A 17,802-nucleotide genomic window follows, 5' to 3' on the forward strand; every position below is an offset into this window, starting at 1 on the left:
GGTATGTACTCTTATACACCACTATATTCGTCACCGTCATGATCAAAATGTTGTGGAGTCACGAGGCGCGTGGTGCATTCTTACTGAGGTTTTTAATTTTCTGCGTACGCTCGCCGATGATTCCCCACACGTAAATCGCCTTTTGGCGACCGTCATTCAAAGTCTTTGAATTTGCCAGCTCTGAAATGGCTTCCGCCCATCTCCCCGCAAGGCAGGGACCAATCAAAAAGCATTACAGTAAATGATTTCTGCTTGTTGACGGTGGTGACTGACATGCGAGAATACAACGAAGGCAAATTCTAGGTTGTGACAAAAAAACAAGAAATACGGAACACAACAGCTGGATTCAGATAGATTTTATTTATTTTCCCCAATTCTCCATACGTTCACAAGTTCGAGACGATTCCGTTTTCGAATTCAATAATTACTAAACTAGCTTTCATATCTAAATCCCATCACAATTCAATCCCCATTTGTATAATTACGATAATTATATATTAGCGCTCTAGCAAGAGGAAATACTGCGTGGATAGTATAGTTTTTCAAAATGAAAAAAAATTTACTTATTTGGCTGAACCAATTGTTCACCCATTATTATTTTATTTTAGGGTATTTATTTTATTGTATGCTTTTCCTTCTGTCTACTACAGATAAACTATCTGAACAACCCAAGAAGTAACAGAAAAAAAATGATCGTCAACTTGAGAAATAATCAAGGAATGGAGTCATACAAACCTAAAGTTGAACAATTTCACATTCTTGACATAGTTTTTTCCCTTTATCATGTTCAACATATAAGGTACTGGTAGATGAATCTGGTGTGACAATGTACAAACAATTCGAAAGCACAAGGCACCGTATAAGAAAAGCAACTTTTTCAGCGAATGAAAATGTCGCGTGCGTTTTTCCCGCCGTAAAACTTCTGAGTTCCCGGATGATCGAACGCGCTTCTATTTTTCGTATTTCCAAATATAGTCGCTCGCGAATTATCCACGCTAGTACATGGTGCCTTATTTCTATTGGATATGAATCCCCTCTACTCTTTGTCGCTATTATAGGTGAAACCCTTATGATAATGCGGCAGACTGGTTTCGGAATAGCTCCGTCAGCATCCCATCTCCTCTCTTGAGTAATTCATCAGGACTATCGAACTCCATGGCCTGACCCTTCTCCATCACAAGCACCTTATCATAGTCCAGTATCGTATTGAGACGATGTGCGATTGTGATGACGGTGCAGCCGCTAAACTTGCTACGTATCGTCTCCTGAATGCTCCGGTCTGTGTTGAAGTCCACGTTAGCTGTAGCCTCATCCATCACAATGATCTTATTTTTGTTGAGCAGCGCGCGCGCAAGGCAAAGCAGCTGACGTTCCCCCACGCCGAAGTTGTTGCCGGACTCCGAAAGCTCGAAGTATAGCTCGCCTGGCAACTCCTTGACTTTGTCTTTCATCTCCACTTGTTCAAGCACGTTCCACAGGGCGGCGTCGTCGTACCGGGAGAATGGGTCGAGGTTGATGCGGAGTGATCCGCTGAAGAGTGTCGGGTTCTGCGTGATGACGGAGATCACTCGTCGCGTGTTCTGGATGTTGAGCTGCCCGATCTCCTGATCGTCGATGATGATCTTACCCTCCGGGTCAGGCATCCTGAACAGGGCCGCGACCAGCGACGACTTGCCTGCCCCCGTCCGCCCGGCCACGCCCACTCGCTCGCCCCCCTTGATGTCGATGTTAAGGTTCTGCAATAGAGCGCAAAATGTCAAGTACGTTTGATGTAATCAATACTGATCGTGATACAGTGACTGTGCTTTTAAAGTATCTGTTCTCTTCGTTCCTACATGACTGAAACTGCAAGGATTGTAAGTATTGCCCTGATTGACACCGCAAGGATTGTACGTATTGCCCTGATTGACACAGCAAGGATTGTACTATACAATGTCAATAAACTATTCTTTGTCTAGAAGAGAAAAAATAATAATGTCTTCGGAAACCCATTTTTTTATTGCGAGGCTCACATTCGAATTTAAGGCGAAGAGCCAGAAAATATGTTTTGTTAAGTGTCAAGCAAGTGCCTTTCAAGATCAGAAACCGCTTAGACACTGCTGGACTCAGTAACTGTTTATTTTAAAAGATGTTGTTCCTTTGTTTTGTTCCGAGAATTTTTATATGAAGACACTAGTCCGAAGAAGGCCTTTTTTTCCCCAACCTCACCATCAATTTCCGTTCATAGGGCCTAGCATGATTTAGCCTCTTAGACTTTGAGAAGCCTTATTAGGCTTTGAAAGCAGATCGAACGACACACCTGATTGCAAACATGACGCACGGAATTAAAACTTACATGGAGTACTTGGGGGCCTCCCTCGTAGTATCTGAGCGAGACATTCTCGAACTTGACATTGCCATGCGCAGGCCATGACTCCGGTGCTTTTTTCTCGATGTAGTACCCAGGCTCCTCGTCCAGATGGGTGTACGACATTACCCTCTCCACGGACGTCATCATGTTCTCGACGTCAGCGGTCTGCCTCATGGCGAACTGCAGCTGACCAACTGTACTGATAGCGTAGACAAGAGAAAGACCAAGCGTGCCTGAAAAACACATTTGCATCAAAACCAAGATCTGATTAACAGCAGGCCCAGCGTGCCTGGGTAACACATTCTTATATGGGGCAAATAAACTGTGCTCGTTGGCGGACGTATAGAGGTAGTGGGAGGCTGGGAAAGTCGTCGTACCTGCATCTGACGTGGACGAGACTCCGGTGAATGTCGCTATAGCAACGAAGGCAGTGCACACGAAGTCCAGTCTAATACCCATCCATCGCGCGGTGTGGGGAACTAGGAACCAGATTTGACTTCGGTGGTCTTGCACTCTGAGCAAAAATGATCAAAATGATCATGACTTCTACAAAGATTATCACCCTAACTGATCTGTTTATTATTATGATCAATCATGACTTCTACAAAGATTATCACCCTAATTGATCGGTTTATAATTATGATCAATCATTACTTCTACAAAGATTATCACCCTAATTGATCTGTTTATAATTATGATCAATCATTACTTCTACAAAGATTATCACCCTAATTGATCTGTTTATAATTATGATCAATCATTACTTCTACAAAGATTATATACATTCGCTTACACCATTCGTTTCTAACAAATCGCTGAGCGTAATGTATGGGGCACGTGTAGTTTTATAAAGTGACTTGTTCGCGATCATCGTTTTTGATTACTCGTTTTGTAAAGTTTGGTCGTCTGCAGTGAGTTGTTTAAAATGATAGTAACGCATCGTTAATAACAAAATCGTTTGGAATGAGTTTGTCTGAGTTTTTACCGATTCGTTTGCAATGAGTTGTTTACCATGAATCATGTGTGACGATAATTGTTTTTCTTTTACTGACGATTCACATACTTGTCAAAGCTTTGAATCGTGTATAACGACTCTATGACTCGTTGTTAGCGACGAGTTACTCACTCGTTAAACCTTTGAATGAATCGATTCTCCATGTGGTACGTGCGAATCAGCACGATGCCCTCCAGCGTGTCCGCGAGGTGCGCGAGGACTGGGCTCTGGCTGATTGCTTCCATGCGCTTGATCTCGCGGGACGTCTTCAAGTAATATCTATAAAGAAGCGCAGGTGATCTCAGTCATCACAGCCAACCAGTCATTTTATTCTTTTCTGTGACTGTCGCTATTGGTCATACTGATAGACCGTATTCAAATATGGTGTTAGTCATCACAGCAGACGAGGCTTTTCATTCACTTCTGTAAATGTCGATATTGGTCATACTGATAGACCGTATTCAATTATGGTGTCAGCTCTCGCTTATCAATCAACAGATTAACTAGCGACCCCAGGGCAAAGCAGCAGTAGCTACGAAACATGGACTTGGAATACACACGACAGTAGTTTTTTGTCGAACAAAGAAGTACCACCTAGTACCACATTCGTAGTATCACATCGCTGCTCTTAAAAAACAGCAGGCGAATTTGAACAAATGCTACGCAATGCTTGAATTTATTTCTGGCATAGACAGTCTATCTAACACAATTGTCACACTAAAGTCAGCGCAGTTTCTCGTATAAGGCAGGCGCATTTGATCTCAATGCCAAGTGTTCTCTTACCTGTTGATACCGATGAAGCCTAGCAACATAGGGACGACGCCGAATATCGCCCAATAGTTAGTGCTGCATGTGACGCACACGGATGCCAGCGTCTGGAGAATGTACTGAAGGGCAAGTAGCGATGTCGGCGGAAGGAACTCATCCACGATACCGATATCCTTCGAGAACCGATTCAGTATTCGACCCGATGGGTTGGTGTCATAGAAATGAACCGGCGTCTGAAATAACAGATGTAATTTATGATTATTTCTGTAAAAATATCGCTTATTTTGTGGAGTAGCTAAAAGACATGCGCAAGTATATATGAAAAAGAATCAACCTCGTAGCCGATGAAGACATTCTGTCTAGAAAGGAGTTGGATAAGGCAAGGCTCAACGGCTCTGAGTCGTCTGATTCACTAGCTTTCAAAATTCATCCAATTTGTACTTATGGACAAGGAAAACTTCTAGATCAAATATAATTATCAAACTCAATCCTATGCAATTGTGCATTGATCAGGCACTCAACAAGTCATACATGTCCCCCAAATCAGCCAACCACCTAATCAACCAATAGGACCGCGTGTCTTATCGCCCCACTCAACCAATGAGAGCGTGCATTGTATCACACCTTGAGTATAGAGACGACCATCTTGTCGTGGAGGTTCTCTGAGCACCTCAGGGTGGTTATGTAGTAAAGCAGGCCGCGTATTATGGCCAGGAAGAGAGCCCCCCCCACCAGACACCCGTAGATGATAAGGTTCAGTTTGTGCTTCTGTTCAACCCACTTCATCCGGGACATGTGAACCAGCCACAGGTTAGGCGATATGATGGACGCTACAAGACAAATGTGAACCAGTCACAGGTTATTAGGGATATGATGGACGCTACAAGACAAATGTGAACCAGCCACAGGTTATTTGGGATACGATGGACGCTACAAGAAAATTCCCAATTAGTTTAAGTCGTTTTGTTGCTCCTTTTCGCAGGTTATACAAAAAAAACATAAATATCCCAAGATCTGTACATTCAACACTACATATGTAGATTAGGACACGACCCATCTTACGTTAGAGGGGAAAATCCCTGTGTTTCCGAGGATGGACACCACCTAATACAAGAACCGTGGAAGCTAGATATTCCAAGACCCCAAGGTCGTCAAAATACTCACCTTGCGCAATCAGAAACAGTAGCACGAGGAGGATGAGCAAACACGCGTGGAGACCCGACCTGAAGTACCTCCAGTACAGCTTGGCCGAGATCGTGCCCACGTGGCGTTCCTCGGCTTTCCGAGCCATGCCCTGGATGGGCTCGCTGTCCGAAGTGTCCTTCTTAGTGGCTTTCTTGACAGCCTGTTTTTCCTTGGACAGCGGTTGCTCCTTGTCGTGCAGCTGGTGATACTTTTCCCAGCCTTGTCGGAACTCCTCTTCCAAAGATTCAAGATCCAGCCCAGAATCCTGCGCGAATAAAATACACAAAGGGTTACCATGACTTCTGAGTAGACGCATGGTGAGCTATTAGAATAGACGATAGGAAGGCTCTCTCCCTTGGGTAACCACGCGACACTAAAGCAACTCCTTTTCCAATACTTGTTTCCCCTCTTGGTGTTGAATAATGTAATGCCCGTCATAAAACATACATTCTAGTCAAAGCTAATTCTTGCCTCGTTTATCTACCCCACAACACACTGCGAGGGGAATGCCATTTGTTCTATTATGCTCTACGCACTTCTTTATCTGTCCCACGTTCTTCACGCACACACACACACACACCCATACATTACCCATACATGGTAAACATCCATCCCACAATCCATTGCGCTCCTATACATCCAGTAACACCCCGTACCTGCACTTGCTGGTAGTCGCCCTCGTGTGAGATCGCCCTCCTATACCCCCCGTAACACCCCGTACCTGCACTTGTTGGTAGTCGCCCTCGTGTGAGATCGCGCTCCTATACATCCCGTAACACCCCGTACCTGCACTTGCTGGTAGTCGCCCTCGTGTGAGATCGCCCTCCTATACCTCCCGTAACACCCCGTACCTGCACTTGCTGGTAGTCGCCCTAGTGTGAGATCGCGCTCCTATACATCCCGTAACACCCCGTACCTGCACTTGCTGGTAGTCGCCCTCGTGTGAGACCGCGCCCCTATACATCCCGTACCTGCACTTGCTGGTAGTCGCCCTCGTGTGAGTCCGCGCCCCTATACATCCCGTAACACCCCGTACCTGCACTTGCTGGTAGTCGCCCTCGTGTGAGACCGCGCCCCTATACATCCCGTAACACCCCGTACCTGCACTTGCTGGTAGTCGCCCTCGTGTGAGACCGCGCCCCTATACATCCCGTAACACCCCGTACCTGCACTTGCTGGTAGTCGCGCTCCTATACATCCCGTAACACCCCGTACCTGCACTTGCTGGTAGCCGCCCTCCTATACACCCCGTAACATCCCGTACCTGCACTTGCTGGTAGTCGCCCTCCTATACATCCCGTAACACCCCGTACCTGCACTTGCTGGTAGTCGCGCTCCTATACATCCCGTAACACCTCGTACCTGCACTTGTTGGTAGTCGCGCCCCTATACACCCCGTAACACCCCGTACCTGCACTTGCTGGTAGTCGCCCTCGTGTGAGATCGCGCTTCTATACATCCCGTAACACCCCGTACCTGCACTTGCTTGTAGTCGCCCTCCTATACATCCCGTAACACACCGTACCTGCACTTGTTGGTAGTCGCCCTCGTGTGAGATCGCGCTCCTATACATCCCGTAACACCCCGTACCTGCACTTGCTGGTAGTCGCCCTCGTGTGAGATCGCGCTTCTATACATCCCGTAACACCCCGTACCTGCACTTGCTTGTAGTCGCCCTCCTATACATCCCGTAACACCCCGTACCTGCACTTGCTGGTAGTCGCGCTCCTATACATCCCGTAACACCCCGTACCTGCACTTGCTGGTAGTCGCGCTCCTATACATCCCTTAACACCCCGTACCTGCACTTGCTGGTAGTCGCCCTCGTGTGAGATCGCGTTCCTATACATCCCGTAACACCCCGTACCTGCACTTGCTGGTAGTCGCCCTCCTATACATCCCGTAAAACCCCGTACCTGCACTTGCTGGTAGTCGCCCTCGTGTGAGATCGCGCTCTTATACATCCCATAACACCCCGTACCTGCACTTGCTGGTAGTCGCGCCCCTATACATCCCGTAACACCCCGTACCTGCACTTGCTGGTAGTCGCCCTCATGTGACATCCCGCTCCTATACATCCCGTAACACCCCGTACCTGCACTTGCTGGTAGTCGCCCTCGTGTGAGATCGCGCTCCTATACATCCCGTAACACCCCGTACCTGCACTTGCTGGTTGTCGCGCTCGTGTGACATCGCGCTCCTATACATCCCGTAACACCCCGTACCTGCACTTGCTGGTAGTCGCCCTCGTGTGACATCGCGCTCCTATACATCCCGTAACACCCCGTACCTGCACTTGCTGGTAGTCGCCCTCGTGTGAGATCGCGCTCCTATACATCCCGTAACACCCCGTACCTGCACTTGCTGGTAGTCGCCCTCGTGTGAGATCGCGCCCCTGTCCATGATCATGATGTAGTCCGCGTTCTTCAGGTGTTGCAGCTGGTGGGTGACGAGTATGCGGATCTTGTTCTCTAGTACCCCCGTGATACAATTCTCAAATATGTGTTTCCCGACCTTCGCGTCCACCGCGCTCAAGGGGTCATCCAGCAGGTAGATATCACCGTCTGCGTACACGGCACGCGCGAGGTTCACGCGCGCTTTCTGCCCGCCACTCAGACTAGCCCCACGTTCGCCAAGTATCGTGGCATCGCCTTGCGGTAAACTCACGATGTCCTTGGCCAAGTCGCATGCTTCAAGCGTCCTCTGGTATCTCTCCTCGTCATAAGGCTTACTGAATAGAATATTCTCTCGAACGGTACCACTGAATACCCACGCGGTCTGCGGGACATACACGACTTCCCCGCGCGTCTTCACGCTCCCCTCGCTCGGTAGCAGCTCCCCTAGAAGAGTTAGCAGCAGCGAGGACTTGCCACTCCCTACGGGCCCCGTCACCAACACGAGCTTATTCTCGTTAAAGTCCATGTTGATATCGGAGAGAACTGGAGACACGTCCGTGCCATTCCAATGACAGGCGACGTTGTTTACCCTGATGTATGGTTCCCCCTCCTTCTCCTCCTCATTTTCCTCCTCCCGCTCCTCTTGGCAGCTCGCCTTCCGACTCGACCCACCAGTCTCACTCAGCTCTTCAATCAGAAGGAAGTGCTCGATGCGGTCCAGCGAGGCGAAGCAGTCGGCAATGAGCTGCATGCCATCCGTCAGACCGTACACCAGGGAGCGCCTGTTCTCGCTCAGTAACCCCACCATGGTGAAGATGTTGTAGGGTGTCAGGCGGGTGCCGGTGAACACCAGGGTGATAAACGCGATGAGGCAGATGACGCTATCGTACGTGTGCTGTAGTGACGCGAAGCTGGAGAGGATGCCGTAGATCTTACGCATGATCAACACCTCCGTTCTGCAATCACAGGAATAAGTTGCCGGTACAATCAACTCCTTTATCAAGACATTTATTCAAGATTTGAAGACGTGTCCGTTAGAAGAGCTGAGATAATTTCACAGATTTTAGAACACTGAGATAACCCCTGAGGGGGGAGGGGTAGACAGATTTTATGCAAAAGACATCAAACCCGAGGAGAACGCGCCATCTCGGTGCGTGACGGTTACGAGACAGACACATTTCATTGTCGGTTTCTGTCTGTCTGTAAAAGTCACCCTCTTATCCTAACCAAAGAGAAGTCATAGTGTATACTAATATCACTCTTCTATCATGCTCATAGCAACGTGTTTGCGTTTAAAATTAATTTCTTTGCGTAGTTACACATTCTTAAGACCACGCTCAGTTTCCGAGATAACAAAGAAACGAGTGACAGGTCCATACCTTCTTATTTGCCTGACTACATCCCTGTAAGGCCATTCCCACGCATACATCTTGACGGCCCTGATACCGGAAATAACCTCATTCATAACCTCGAGCCTACGGTCCGTCACACGCGCAGCCTGCATGCGCAGCTTAGCGACCCAGCCTGTCATCTCGGCCTCGTAGGGAATGAGGATAAGCGCGAAAGCGAGGCCAGTGACGGCTTGCCAGCCAATCAGCACCCAGAGCAGCACACCCAGCACCACGAGGTCGAAAGGTGAGCGCAGCGACGCGAACAGGTTCTGAGTCGCAAGGTCAAGGCGCTGAATGTCATTGGACACCAGGTTGATCACGTGACCGGAACTGATCTTGGCTAGCTTACTCTGGCTCATGCGCAGTACCTTGAAGATAAAAATAATCCCAAATAAGGTTAGACGCGTAAGGGATACTAGTCTATTCAGGAGATAATGTTTGATATTTTAGGCTAAGTTCAAACTTCGTATTATCCATGAGCCGTATTTAATGCAAATTCATGCAAATGAATCAAGTCCATTGTTTTATCTTCATTTGCATGCATTTGCATTGAATACGGCTCATGGATAATACGACGTTTTAACTTAGCCAAATTAGCCTTATATACCTATTTTCAGAAACGTTGCCAGTGCTAATGGCGAATAGAAAATGAATTGAAAATGGCTGTTCAGCAAAGTACATTGGGTCCCGTCTTGTTTCTAAATGAAAATCAACACAACACTTGCGCGTCATCTCGCTTTCTGTTTGATTGGTAAATCAGAGGCCATACCACGAGATTCGTATCCACACACTCTTTGCAAGTTTACATTATAACACTCAAACTCGTCCCAAAGTTCGCGAACATCCCTCTCATAATAAAATTGTCTATCCTAACAAAAGCACACTCAAGAAAGGGGATTGTAGGGTATTTAATGTAAAGTTTTCAATTTTCGCTTATGCGCGTCACGCCGTGTCACGTTTCGGGAATGATTTGAGAAGATGTAGAAAAATCCATCCTACATTCCTATTCTACTAGAAATAAAAAGAAACGAGGAAGTCACAAACTGATTGAATGGTTTAATGTCAAAATTTGCGCGAATCACCGGCCCAGCACAGCTCCGCCGACGCAATAAATCTCACACTCACTCACTGAGTCATCATCAATAAAAGGACGGACATTTTGTCATATCTATAAGAGCCTAATAAACTACTGCGCCATCCCCTACTTGCCGAAATTAATTGTGACGGTTCAAAAATGTATAATGTTATATCTTATAAAATGAGATTATTTTCCATAAACCTTATCTAAATGAGTGATTTACTCTGTTAATTTTATTTTTTCGCCCAAGTAGTAAGTTTAAAGGGGTTCTCGCTTGGTGGCCGACTTTACATTAATTAAACAGTTTATAAGTTTGTTATTTTTCGTCTTAGGACTGCAATTAGAGTCTGTTATTAACAGATACTTGTTACCCTATGATATCAGTGCAAACCGGAATGTTTGCATTCATCTCATGTGTAAAACCCAATCTATTTCAAAGAGAAAGTCTTGAAAAACATGTTTTCAAAATTTGCATGTTTTTTTCCAGTTGGCTTAACCGCGTTACTGGCTAGCCCATGCATAATCTTACATTCTTTGCTTCAGAAACAGATTAGAGCTGGAACATTTTGCTGAATATAAAGACTTATAGCTATTTATTGTTTAAACGTGCCATATTAAAACAATAAAACACCGTAAGTAAGAGAATTTAATAGAAGTTAGCTGTTATCAAATAAAGTCATTGTTCCGTGTCATAAAATCTTGTACTAAACACGAATGATTTTTGTTTTTAACTTTTCTTCTTTTTAATATTCGGAATCTTTTCTGTGCTTTCTCTCGATTAAACCTGTTGCTCTTTTATCAACTTTTTATTTCGAGATCTAAAGTACTCCGCACTAGTTTAAACCAAGCCCCAGTTCCCCCCGGGGGCTGGCACAATAAAGTCAATGTCCACGTATCTTGTATTTCCTTAATGTCGGACTCACCTTGTTATAAAGTATCCCTGTCGCTGCCGCGCGGAATCGCATCCCTAAGAGAGCTGACCTGTTCTGATAGTGGTGCTGGGCTAAGTTCCTACCGAGGGACGTCAGGCAGATTCCAGTCGGCAACACGTACCTGAAACTCGCACCAAGATCTCTGATTCCCATTAGATATGAAATCAGAAATCCCAGTAACACGGGCAGAGTCATTCTATTCGCCATGTCCGTCAGTACCAGAGCAATGATATAGAAATATTCCGATACTGGACACACGCGCATCAGCGCCTTCCAAAACCGCGGTTTCTTGCCCATTGGTATTTTTTCTAACTCTTTGCTCCATGCTTTTTCCAGTCTCTCCGTTAGATATTCGGCTTTATCGTCTTCTATGAGAGGGTATAGGTCCGATTCCTCCAGAGGTCTCTTGTTTCCAATATAAAAAATGTGGTTCATCCACCAGAAAGTGATTTTAGAAAGTATATTTGCGCGCAGCTTTGGGTTTATGTTTTCCTTTTCCTCTTCATTTTCAAGCTTCTTGTACTGTGAATTTCCCATGTCTTGTCCCAAATTGTATTCTGCTATTTAGCAAAGTCTAAGCTGTTCAACTAAGGGGTCAGCAGTAGCAGAATTCTGTGAAGAAAAAGCGACAACATGGTCAGACTTTACACTGTATGTTTTTTTACTTCTGGGTTGTGTTAGTCTCCTGTGGAACTGAACTGTGACCATTAAAATGCAATAATGTGTTCCTCTCTATGTGTGTCCATCCATGCATAATACTAAACCACTCTAACTCAAAGTATTGACTCTATTCAAACTCTACACAGGTTTATTCCTGTCAAATACTTAAAGACGACAAGCGTTCCTTCGGAGATGACTTTTTGAATGTCCCGAGGTTTTAATCTAGAAACGATGTAAAACTCTCGCAAATACAAATTTTCCGGTTTGAATTCTAAGAGGGTTTGTGCAGTGACTAGAGGTGAAAAAGATAATGTAAAAATTGTTTCAATAAAAAAAGTTTTCACTACGCAAATATGGGATAGTCCGGTTTCGATGGATAATGTTGAATAAATCATTGTGCAGCATCATAACTAAATCGGATTACTTGATCGGGTGAGCATACTGTGTGCGGACGGATAGGTTGCTACTTCTCGGTTTAGGTGATATCTTCTAGCGATAAGGATCGAATAAGCCATAAAATAAATTATACTTGAAATAATGATGTTGACCGAATATTTGTCAAACTTGCTAATTCAGTTATAAGTGTTCGCTAAATTTCTACATATTAATTAAAAGAATTTATTACCCTAGCTAGCAGCAGCCAAAAGGATGCGAGAGGGAAACATTTTCGATTGTGATGAGGGTGTGAACATTATTAAGACTTTGAAGACTGCCTAAGAATATCTTTTTGATGTTCGGAAATAAAAGGTTATAGATAGGTTATATAACCTAGCGTTTATAGCGCGTGTATCGAAAATCTCAAAGAAAAGATTTCTGACACACCCGCACAAGGTCTGCCGAGCGTATATGAATTTTGCAAACATCTCACATTTGTCCGATGGTTTCTTCAAAACTTCAAACTTGCAAATGTACTAATACGACATCTGATATACGAATGTATAGGCTCCTAAACAAGTGGAGTCCTGGCCTCACTGAGATTATCCCCTTTAACTGGAGAGCGCTTGTTTATTTGTCATACAACAGCGGTCGCTATGGAATGAGGGTAAATGAGTAAGGGCAACCGAGCATGGTCCCAAAGAAGGCTTCTCAAAGGCCGATTGGTTAGGCAAAAAAAGCAATAAATAATGACTGGATATGGTGGAATGGGTTGTCCAGGGGTAGTTTCCCAAAGTGCAACCGATCAGGAGAGGTAATAACTTGATGTTAATTCAAAGATGAAACATTCATGATGGTTAATTTTCCAGTTTTCTTTGAGTCAATAGATAGTCGAGAACGAGAACGAGTATAGTATAAATCCACTCACATACTACCTTCAAATACATGATGATTTTAATAATTCTCAGTAATAGATAACCTCTTTCGCGCCGCCTTTTCGCTACTCACTATCTATGGCTTTAGAAGTTATGAAATGCTGATGGGTGTTTTTCTCTTTATTATATTAGAAATAGAGCACAAATAATGGCTTTGATTGGCATGATGTATAATAGTCCTTTGAACTTGCAGTCGAACAAGACCGTATCACCTCCATTTCCTCAAAGTGTGCCCTACTTATCCCTCCAAAAGATAGAACTGCTCATTGATAATAAACAAGGGGAAAAAGACGCGATTTTGCGTGCGTCCTAGCCTTTCTAATTTTCTTTTTCTTTTTTGTTGTATTTTTATTTGGAAGACTTGTCTGCCGCGTAACTTGTAATGGTATCATTTGAAACCACCAGTTATTCTACCTGCCCGCTTGTTTTCAAAACTTTTTCAAGTGAACATTTATCGCTCTCATTCACGCGCTAAACTTTTCAACTTATTTAGCAAATTCTCCCACCGAAAACCGAGATAAGAGCTTTATGTCGTGAGTGCTCACAAAAAAACAAAAAACAAGCAAATCTCCTACTTGTTTTAAATTGTTTTCTTTACAACAAAAAAAGTCAAGAAAATATTTTCATAACTTTCCATGGTACCTAGATAAACATGAAATTTCAAACGTTTTATAACAATACATTTTTCAATTGAATTATAAAAGCATTTCAAGCATCGCTTTTAAAATATAAGATTCCGTAAACTGAATATTGAATTCAATTCAGTTAACAAAATTAGGCAAAAGTGAGTGAACACCCATTTCCCGCTAATTAACTAAAATGCGGGCGACCCTTGTCCGTACCTGTTCTCTCATTCATTTAATCTTGGTTTCCCTTATAGTTCAATCTCATATTGCAGCTCTACCACTCCAAGAGATGCCCTTTTTATCGCCTTCCCTCTCTTTTCATGTTTGTGTTTCGGATTGGACATAAGCGCGCATCTTGAGGGGTTTACTTTACGGATCGCTTTCTCTGGGATGTTTTTCTTCCCTTCAGTGATTACGTCAGGGGAGTGAAGGGGAGTGGGGTCTGGGGAAAGGAGAAGGCACCACTAGCCTCGTTTTCGTTTTATATTGTTTAAAAACAAGAATGAGAAGGCATCTTTTGTGGACTAAAACGGCTAAGAGACGGTCAAAACATATGCTAAGTGTTAATCCAAACACTATTTGCCATGAAATCATGCGAGCTTGACTATAAAAAGAACGACAAGGACGAAAACAACAACAACAGACACAACTCAATCAAAATCTCTTTATTCTCTTTATATAAGAACCAACAGCACATTAATTCTGTATTTGGTGGAAAGCGCCACAGTTGTTGGTATTTCGTTTTAACCCGTTAACGCAAAATATCATATGCCGTGCGCAAAGAAACGTGTTACATAAAAATATATATCTGCTCCTTAAACAATACAATATACACTTACAAAATATCCTACCCATTTATTGTGACTCCAAATATAAAAGACAATAAACTTTAAAGCTACGCTGCTTGCTGTTGAAAATAGAAAAACACAAATTTGTTTGGCTATAGCTGACTACGCATGATATACCCTGTTCATTTCCCCTCCTGACTGAACCAACGATTGAACCAAAGATTGGACCAAAAGGCTTACCTTTTTCGCCGAAACTCTGACAAGCTTCGTCATCGGACCTCCCAAACAGAGGTACTACGGGATACAATTCTTAGATATTTAAGATTTCTCGTACACTCTAGTCTAGTGAATTTAGCAAAGTCATTCCTCCCTGCAATTACCGCACCATCTGTTTTCTTGTCACGTGTGGTTTCTAATGTTAGGTCTGAATTTGTCGGAGTAACCACTTTTTGCACGCATATCACCACAAAACAACCACAAACTTATAAAACTACAATGTGAATTCTGTATACGTACTATAGTCTTTGTAATATGGTTTGGTTAAGTGAACAAAACAGCATTTACGTGAAAAAAATAAAGCATGAAATAATCTATAGGGGTAACAAACTGCTTCAATCTCTCGAGGTATCCAGAAAAAGGAAGAAAAAGAAGCCGTACACGTTTTTTTCTCAAGATTTGTTTCACTTTAAATACCGTAATAATGCCATGCTTTTATAAAGGGCTCGCTCATCCCAGAGTAAAGTTGAATGCTGATAACTCGAGCCCGGATGCTGGGAGTCTTTCCGTCTCCTCAATGCTCTGAAGATGAGAATCACGAAATTTCTAGTCTCCTTCGAAGCCGTCGTGGTCTCTGCAAGCGCTCGTAGCCCACTCGCGTCTCTTTCGTGACACTTGTTTTTCTTATTTCGCTTTGTCACAGTCTGTGATAGCACAATTTTGTCATAAACCAAGGGTGTGCAGGCAGGTAGGATGCGCTTTCACCGCCAAGGAGCAGTCTTTCCCTTGGAAGAATCGCCCACGCCCACCTGCAGTCCCCCCTCCACGCACACATCAGCAAATCCTAGTGATGGATCCTGCAATATTACCGACAGAAAGTCCCATATTCAGCCAGAAACACTGATGGAAAAAAAATAAAGCCTTAAAAAAAATTCGCCAAGGATCGAACTGATCTAATATCAGTTGAAATGACTGAAATATAGACTAAACTTGCAATCATGCACTGAAACACCGTATGGCAGCATAAAGCTTCACGGCTAGGCTGGAGATTTCGGCCCTAGCACCGTCATCTAGCGAACTGTACAAAACAAAGGAACCTAAGGTACCCGCGCATTAATATGTAGACAATAATCGCCCCATGTAAGGTAATCCAAGAGGCTTCCGGATTCTGGATTCCAGGCTCTGGATTCCGGATTCCGACCCTTGGATTCCGGATTCCAGGCACAACTTATATACCGGATTCCAACAAAATATTAATGACATTCTATTAAAATCACGCAAAACTCTCGACATAGCAATGAACAGAAAACATTAGCGTATCGAATCGTAATGCTAAAAAGGGACAACTATAGTGAAAAGAAACCATTTGTTTACCATTACATCACTAAGATATGCATTATAAAACTAAGATATGCATTATACTACCAAAATATGTATTATACCACCAAAATGCATTACACCACTAAGATGTGCATTACAACACTAAAATATGCATTATATCACTAAAATATGCATTATATCACTAAGATATGCATTATATCACTAAGATATGTATCCCACTAAAATGCATTATACATGCATTTATAACACTAAAATATGATTTATACCACTAAAATATGCGTCACTGGCGTCACTGTTTTCTTTACGTCTTGCAACGTTTTTCAAAGAGCAAAGGCATTTGGTTGACGTCCAAATTCGAAACCAAGATTCCACGAAGTTACACCCTGCTCAGCCACACGCGGTCGCCAGGAAAAAAAACTTTGCAAAACGGATTCATGGCTTCCGTGACGCGACACATAATATTTGGGCCGCTTGCATGGTATATTTGGTAGGAATTCAAGTTGACACATTGAAAATCCTTACATTCGTAATGCATACGTTCGCGTTAATGTATCGATAATAATCAGACATATATCATAAAAGGGTTGCTCAAACTCGGGTCTCGGAAATAAAACAATTGACATGGATTAACGTCTGAGTGCAAACTCACTCGCTCTTTTGACGAAAAGTTTCACAGGCACTGAAGGATTATTTTCACTTTAGTAATAGCCGATTCCAGCTATAACTGCATATTTTCAATCAGAAATGCCGAGGACGCTACCACAGCTACCAGAACCAGAATGCAACGCGCACGTTTTTACAGTTTGCTCGACGAATCTACCACAACTACCGTCATGCCGCGCGCGTGCGTTTTAGCTGGAATGGTCTATTCAAAGACGAACGAAACCGAGTTTTTGGTGACGTGTGCACGTGAGAATGGCTATACTCTGTGCAATACACCCCTTCTATCTCATAGATCGGATTTCGGATGAGTGTAAAAAGTTAAAGTAAGTCAGGCTTGCGTTCTGTTAGCGTTTCTATTGGTTTAGGGTATAGTGTTTTGAATTTTAGCCAATGAAATTGCAAACTAAATCAAAACGCCAGTACTTACGTCAAGGCTAAACGCAAATTTGACTTTTTTCGCCTCCTGATTTGTTTGTTGGGGAATAGCTTCCATTCCCGATTGGCTAAATTTTCGACATTAATATGAAATTCGCTCATTCTAACAAGAACGGGAGATCAGGCTAAAATGCGTATATCTCCCGCAAAATGCATAATGTTAGAAGGGAGTCCTATTTTATAAGCTTATGGCTTTTCTGGATATCCTTGCCTAACTTATATAAACAAGGACCCATTAGCGGTAATATTACACCCTGTGAGATGTCAAGCGCATAAAGCCAGGCCAGGCCAGGCCGCCCAAAGGTGTTGCGGATTAAAACACCATCTTGAGTGTAAGGGTGGTTTGAACTCACCCTTACGTCACTTTTTTTCCCTATCAAAGCTCCTCATAAATGTAAGAATTCTGCCAATTGAAGCTAATTAGACCGGAAAAAGTTGTACAATGATTGACAATGAGTTTTCAATCAATTATGCTAAACACTAACCAGGCACACCTCCTCATTAGAAATGCAAATAAAGGCAAGGGCTTGAGGAACATCGTGGCACTTTACTCGGCTACTCAATCTTCATCTTCGCTTGTGTGGTCATTGTGGGATTTTTTTAAGTCATTAATTTGAATGAAAAGTATGGATTCCGGATTTCGAAACTATTTGGATTCTGGATTCCAGA

General features: G+C 43.6%; 1 protein-coding gene across 3 annotated transcripts; it reads right to left on the minus strand.

Moving 5' to 3' along the window:
* Window positions 1–341: 341 nt before the first annotated feature.
* LOC5509367 (ATP-binding cassette sub-family C member 4) lies at window positions 342–14,844 on the minus strand. Of its 3 annotated transcripts, none has more exons than XM_032378279.2 (11): window positions 14,719–14,844; window positions 11,086–11,706; window positions 9,073–9,452; window positions 7,653–8,649; window positions 5,277–5,562; window positions 4,737–4,942; window positions 4,128–4,345; window positions 3,477–3,623; window positions 2,728–2,864; window positions 2,336–2,583; window positions 342–1,736 (listed from the first exon to the last, which is right to left on the minus strand). In XM_032378279.2, the coding sequence occupies exons 2-11, from the start codon at window positions 11,629–11,631 to the stop codon at window positions 1,068–1,070; spliced, it is 3,834 nt and encodes a 1,277-aa protein (XP_032234170.1). In that variant the 5' UTR covers window positions 11,632–11,706; window positions 14,719–14,844; the 3' UTR covers window positions 342–1,067. The 3 variants fall into 3 exon arrangements, with proteins under 3 accessions (XP_032234170.1, XP_032234169.1, XP_048580721.1); XM_032378278.1 differs by lacking the exon at window positions 14,719–14,844 and adding an exon at window positions 13,907–14,114; XM_048724764.1 differs by lacking the exon at window positions 14,719–14,844 and having other exon boundaries at window positions 11,086–11,889.
* Between the last annotated feature and the right edge of the window lie 2,958 nt (window positions 14,845–17,802).

Source organism: Nematostella vectensis, chromosome 3 (genome assembly GCF_932526225.1).
Source record: "Nematostella vectensis chromosome 3, jaNemVect1.1, whole genome shotgun sequence".
Classification (NCBI taxonomy): Eukaryota; Metazoa; Cnidaria; class Anthozoa; order Actiniaria; family Edwardsiidae; genus Nematostella; species Nematostella vectensis.

Coding starts and splice junctions, on each gene's coding strand:
- LOC5509367 (XM_032378279.2), bottom strand. CDS start 11,631: ATGGGAAATTCACAGTACAAGAAGCTTGAAAATGAAGAGGAAAAGGAA. Junction 9,453..11,085: donor CAGGGATACTTTATAACAAG/GTGAGTCCGACA, acceptor TTTATCTTCAAG/GTACTGCGCATGAGCCAGAG. Junction 2,865..3,476: donor TTCATTCAAAGGTTTAACGA/GTGAGTAACTCG, acceptor ATTTTTGCTCAG/AGTGCAAGACCACCGAAGTC.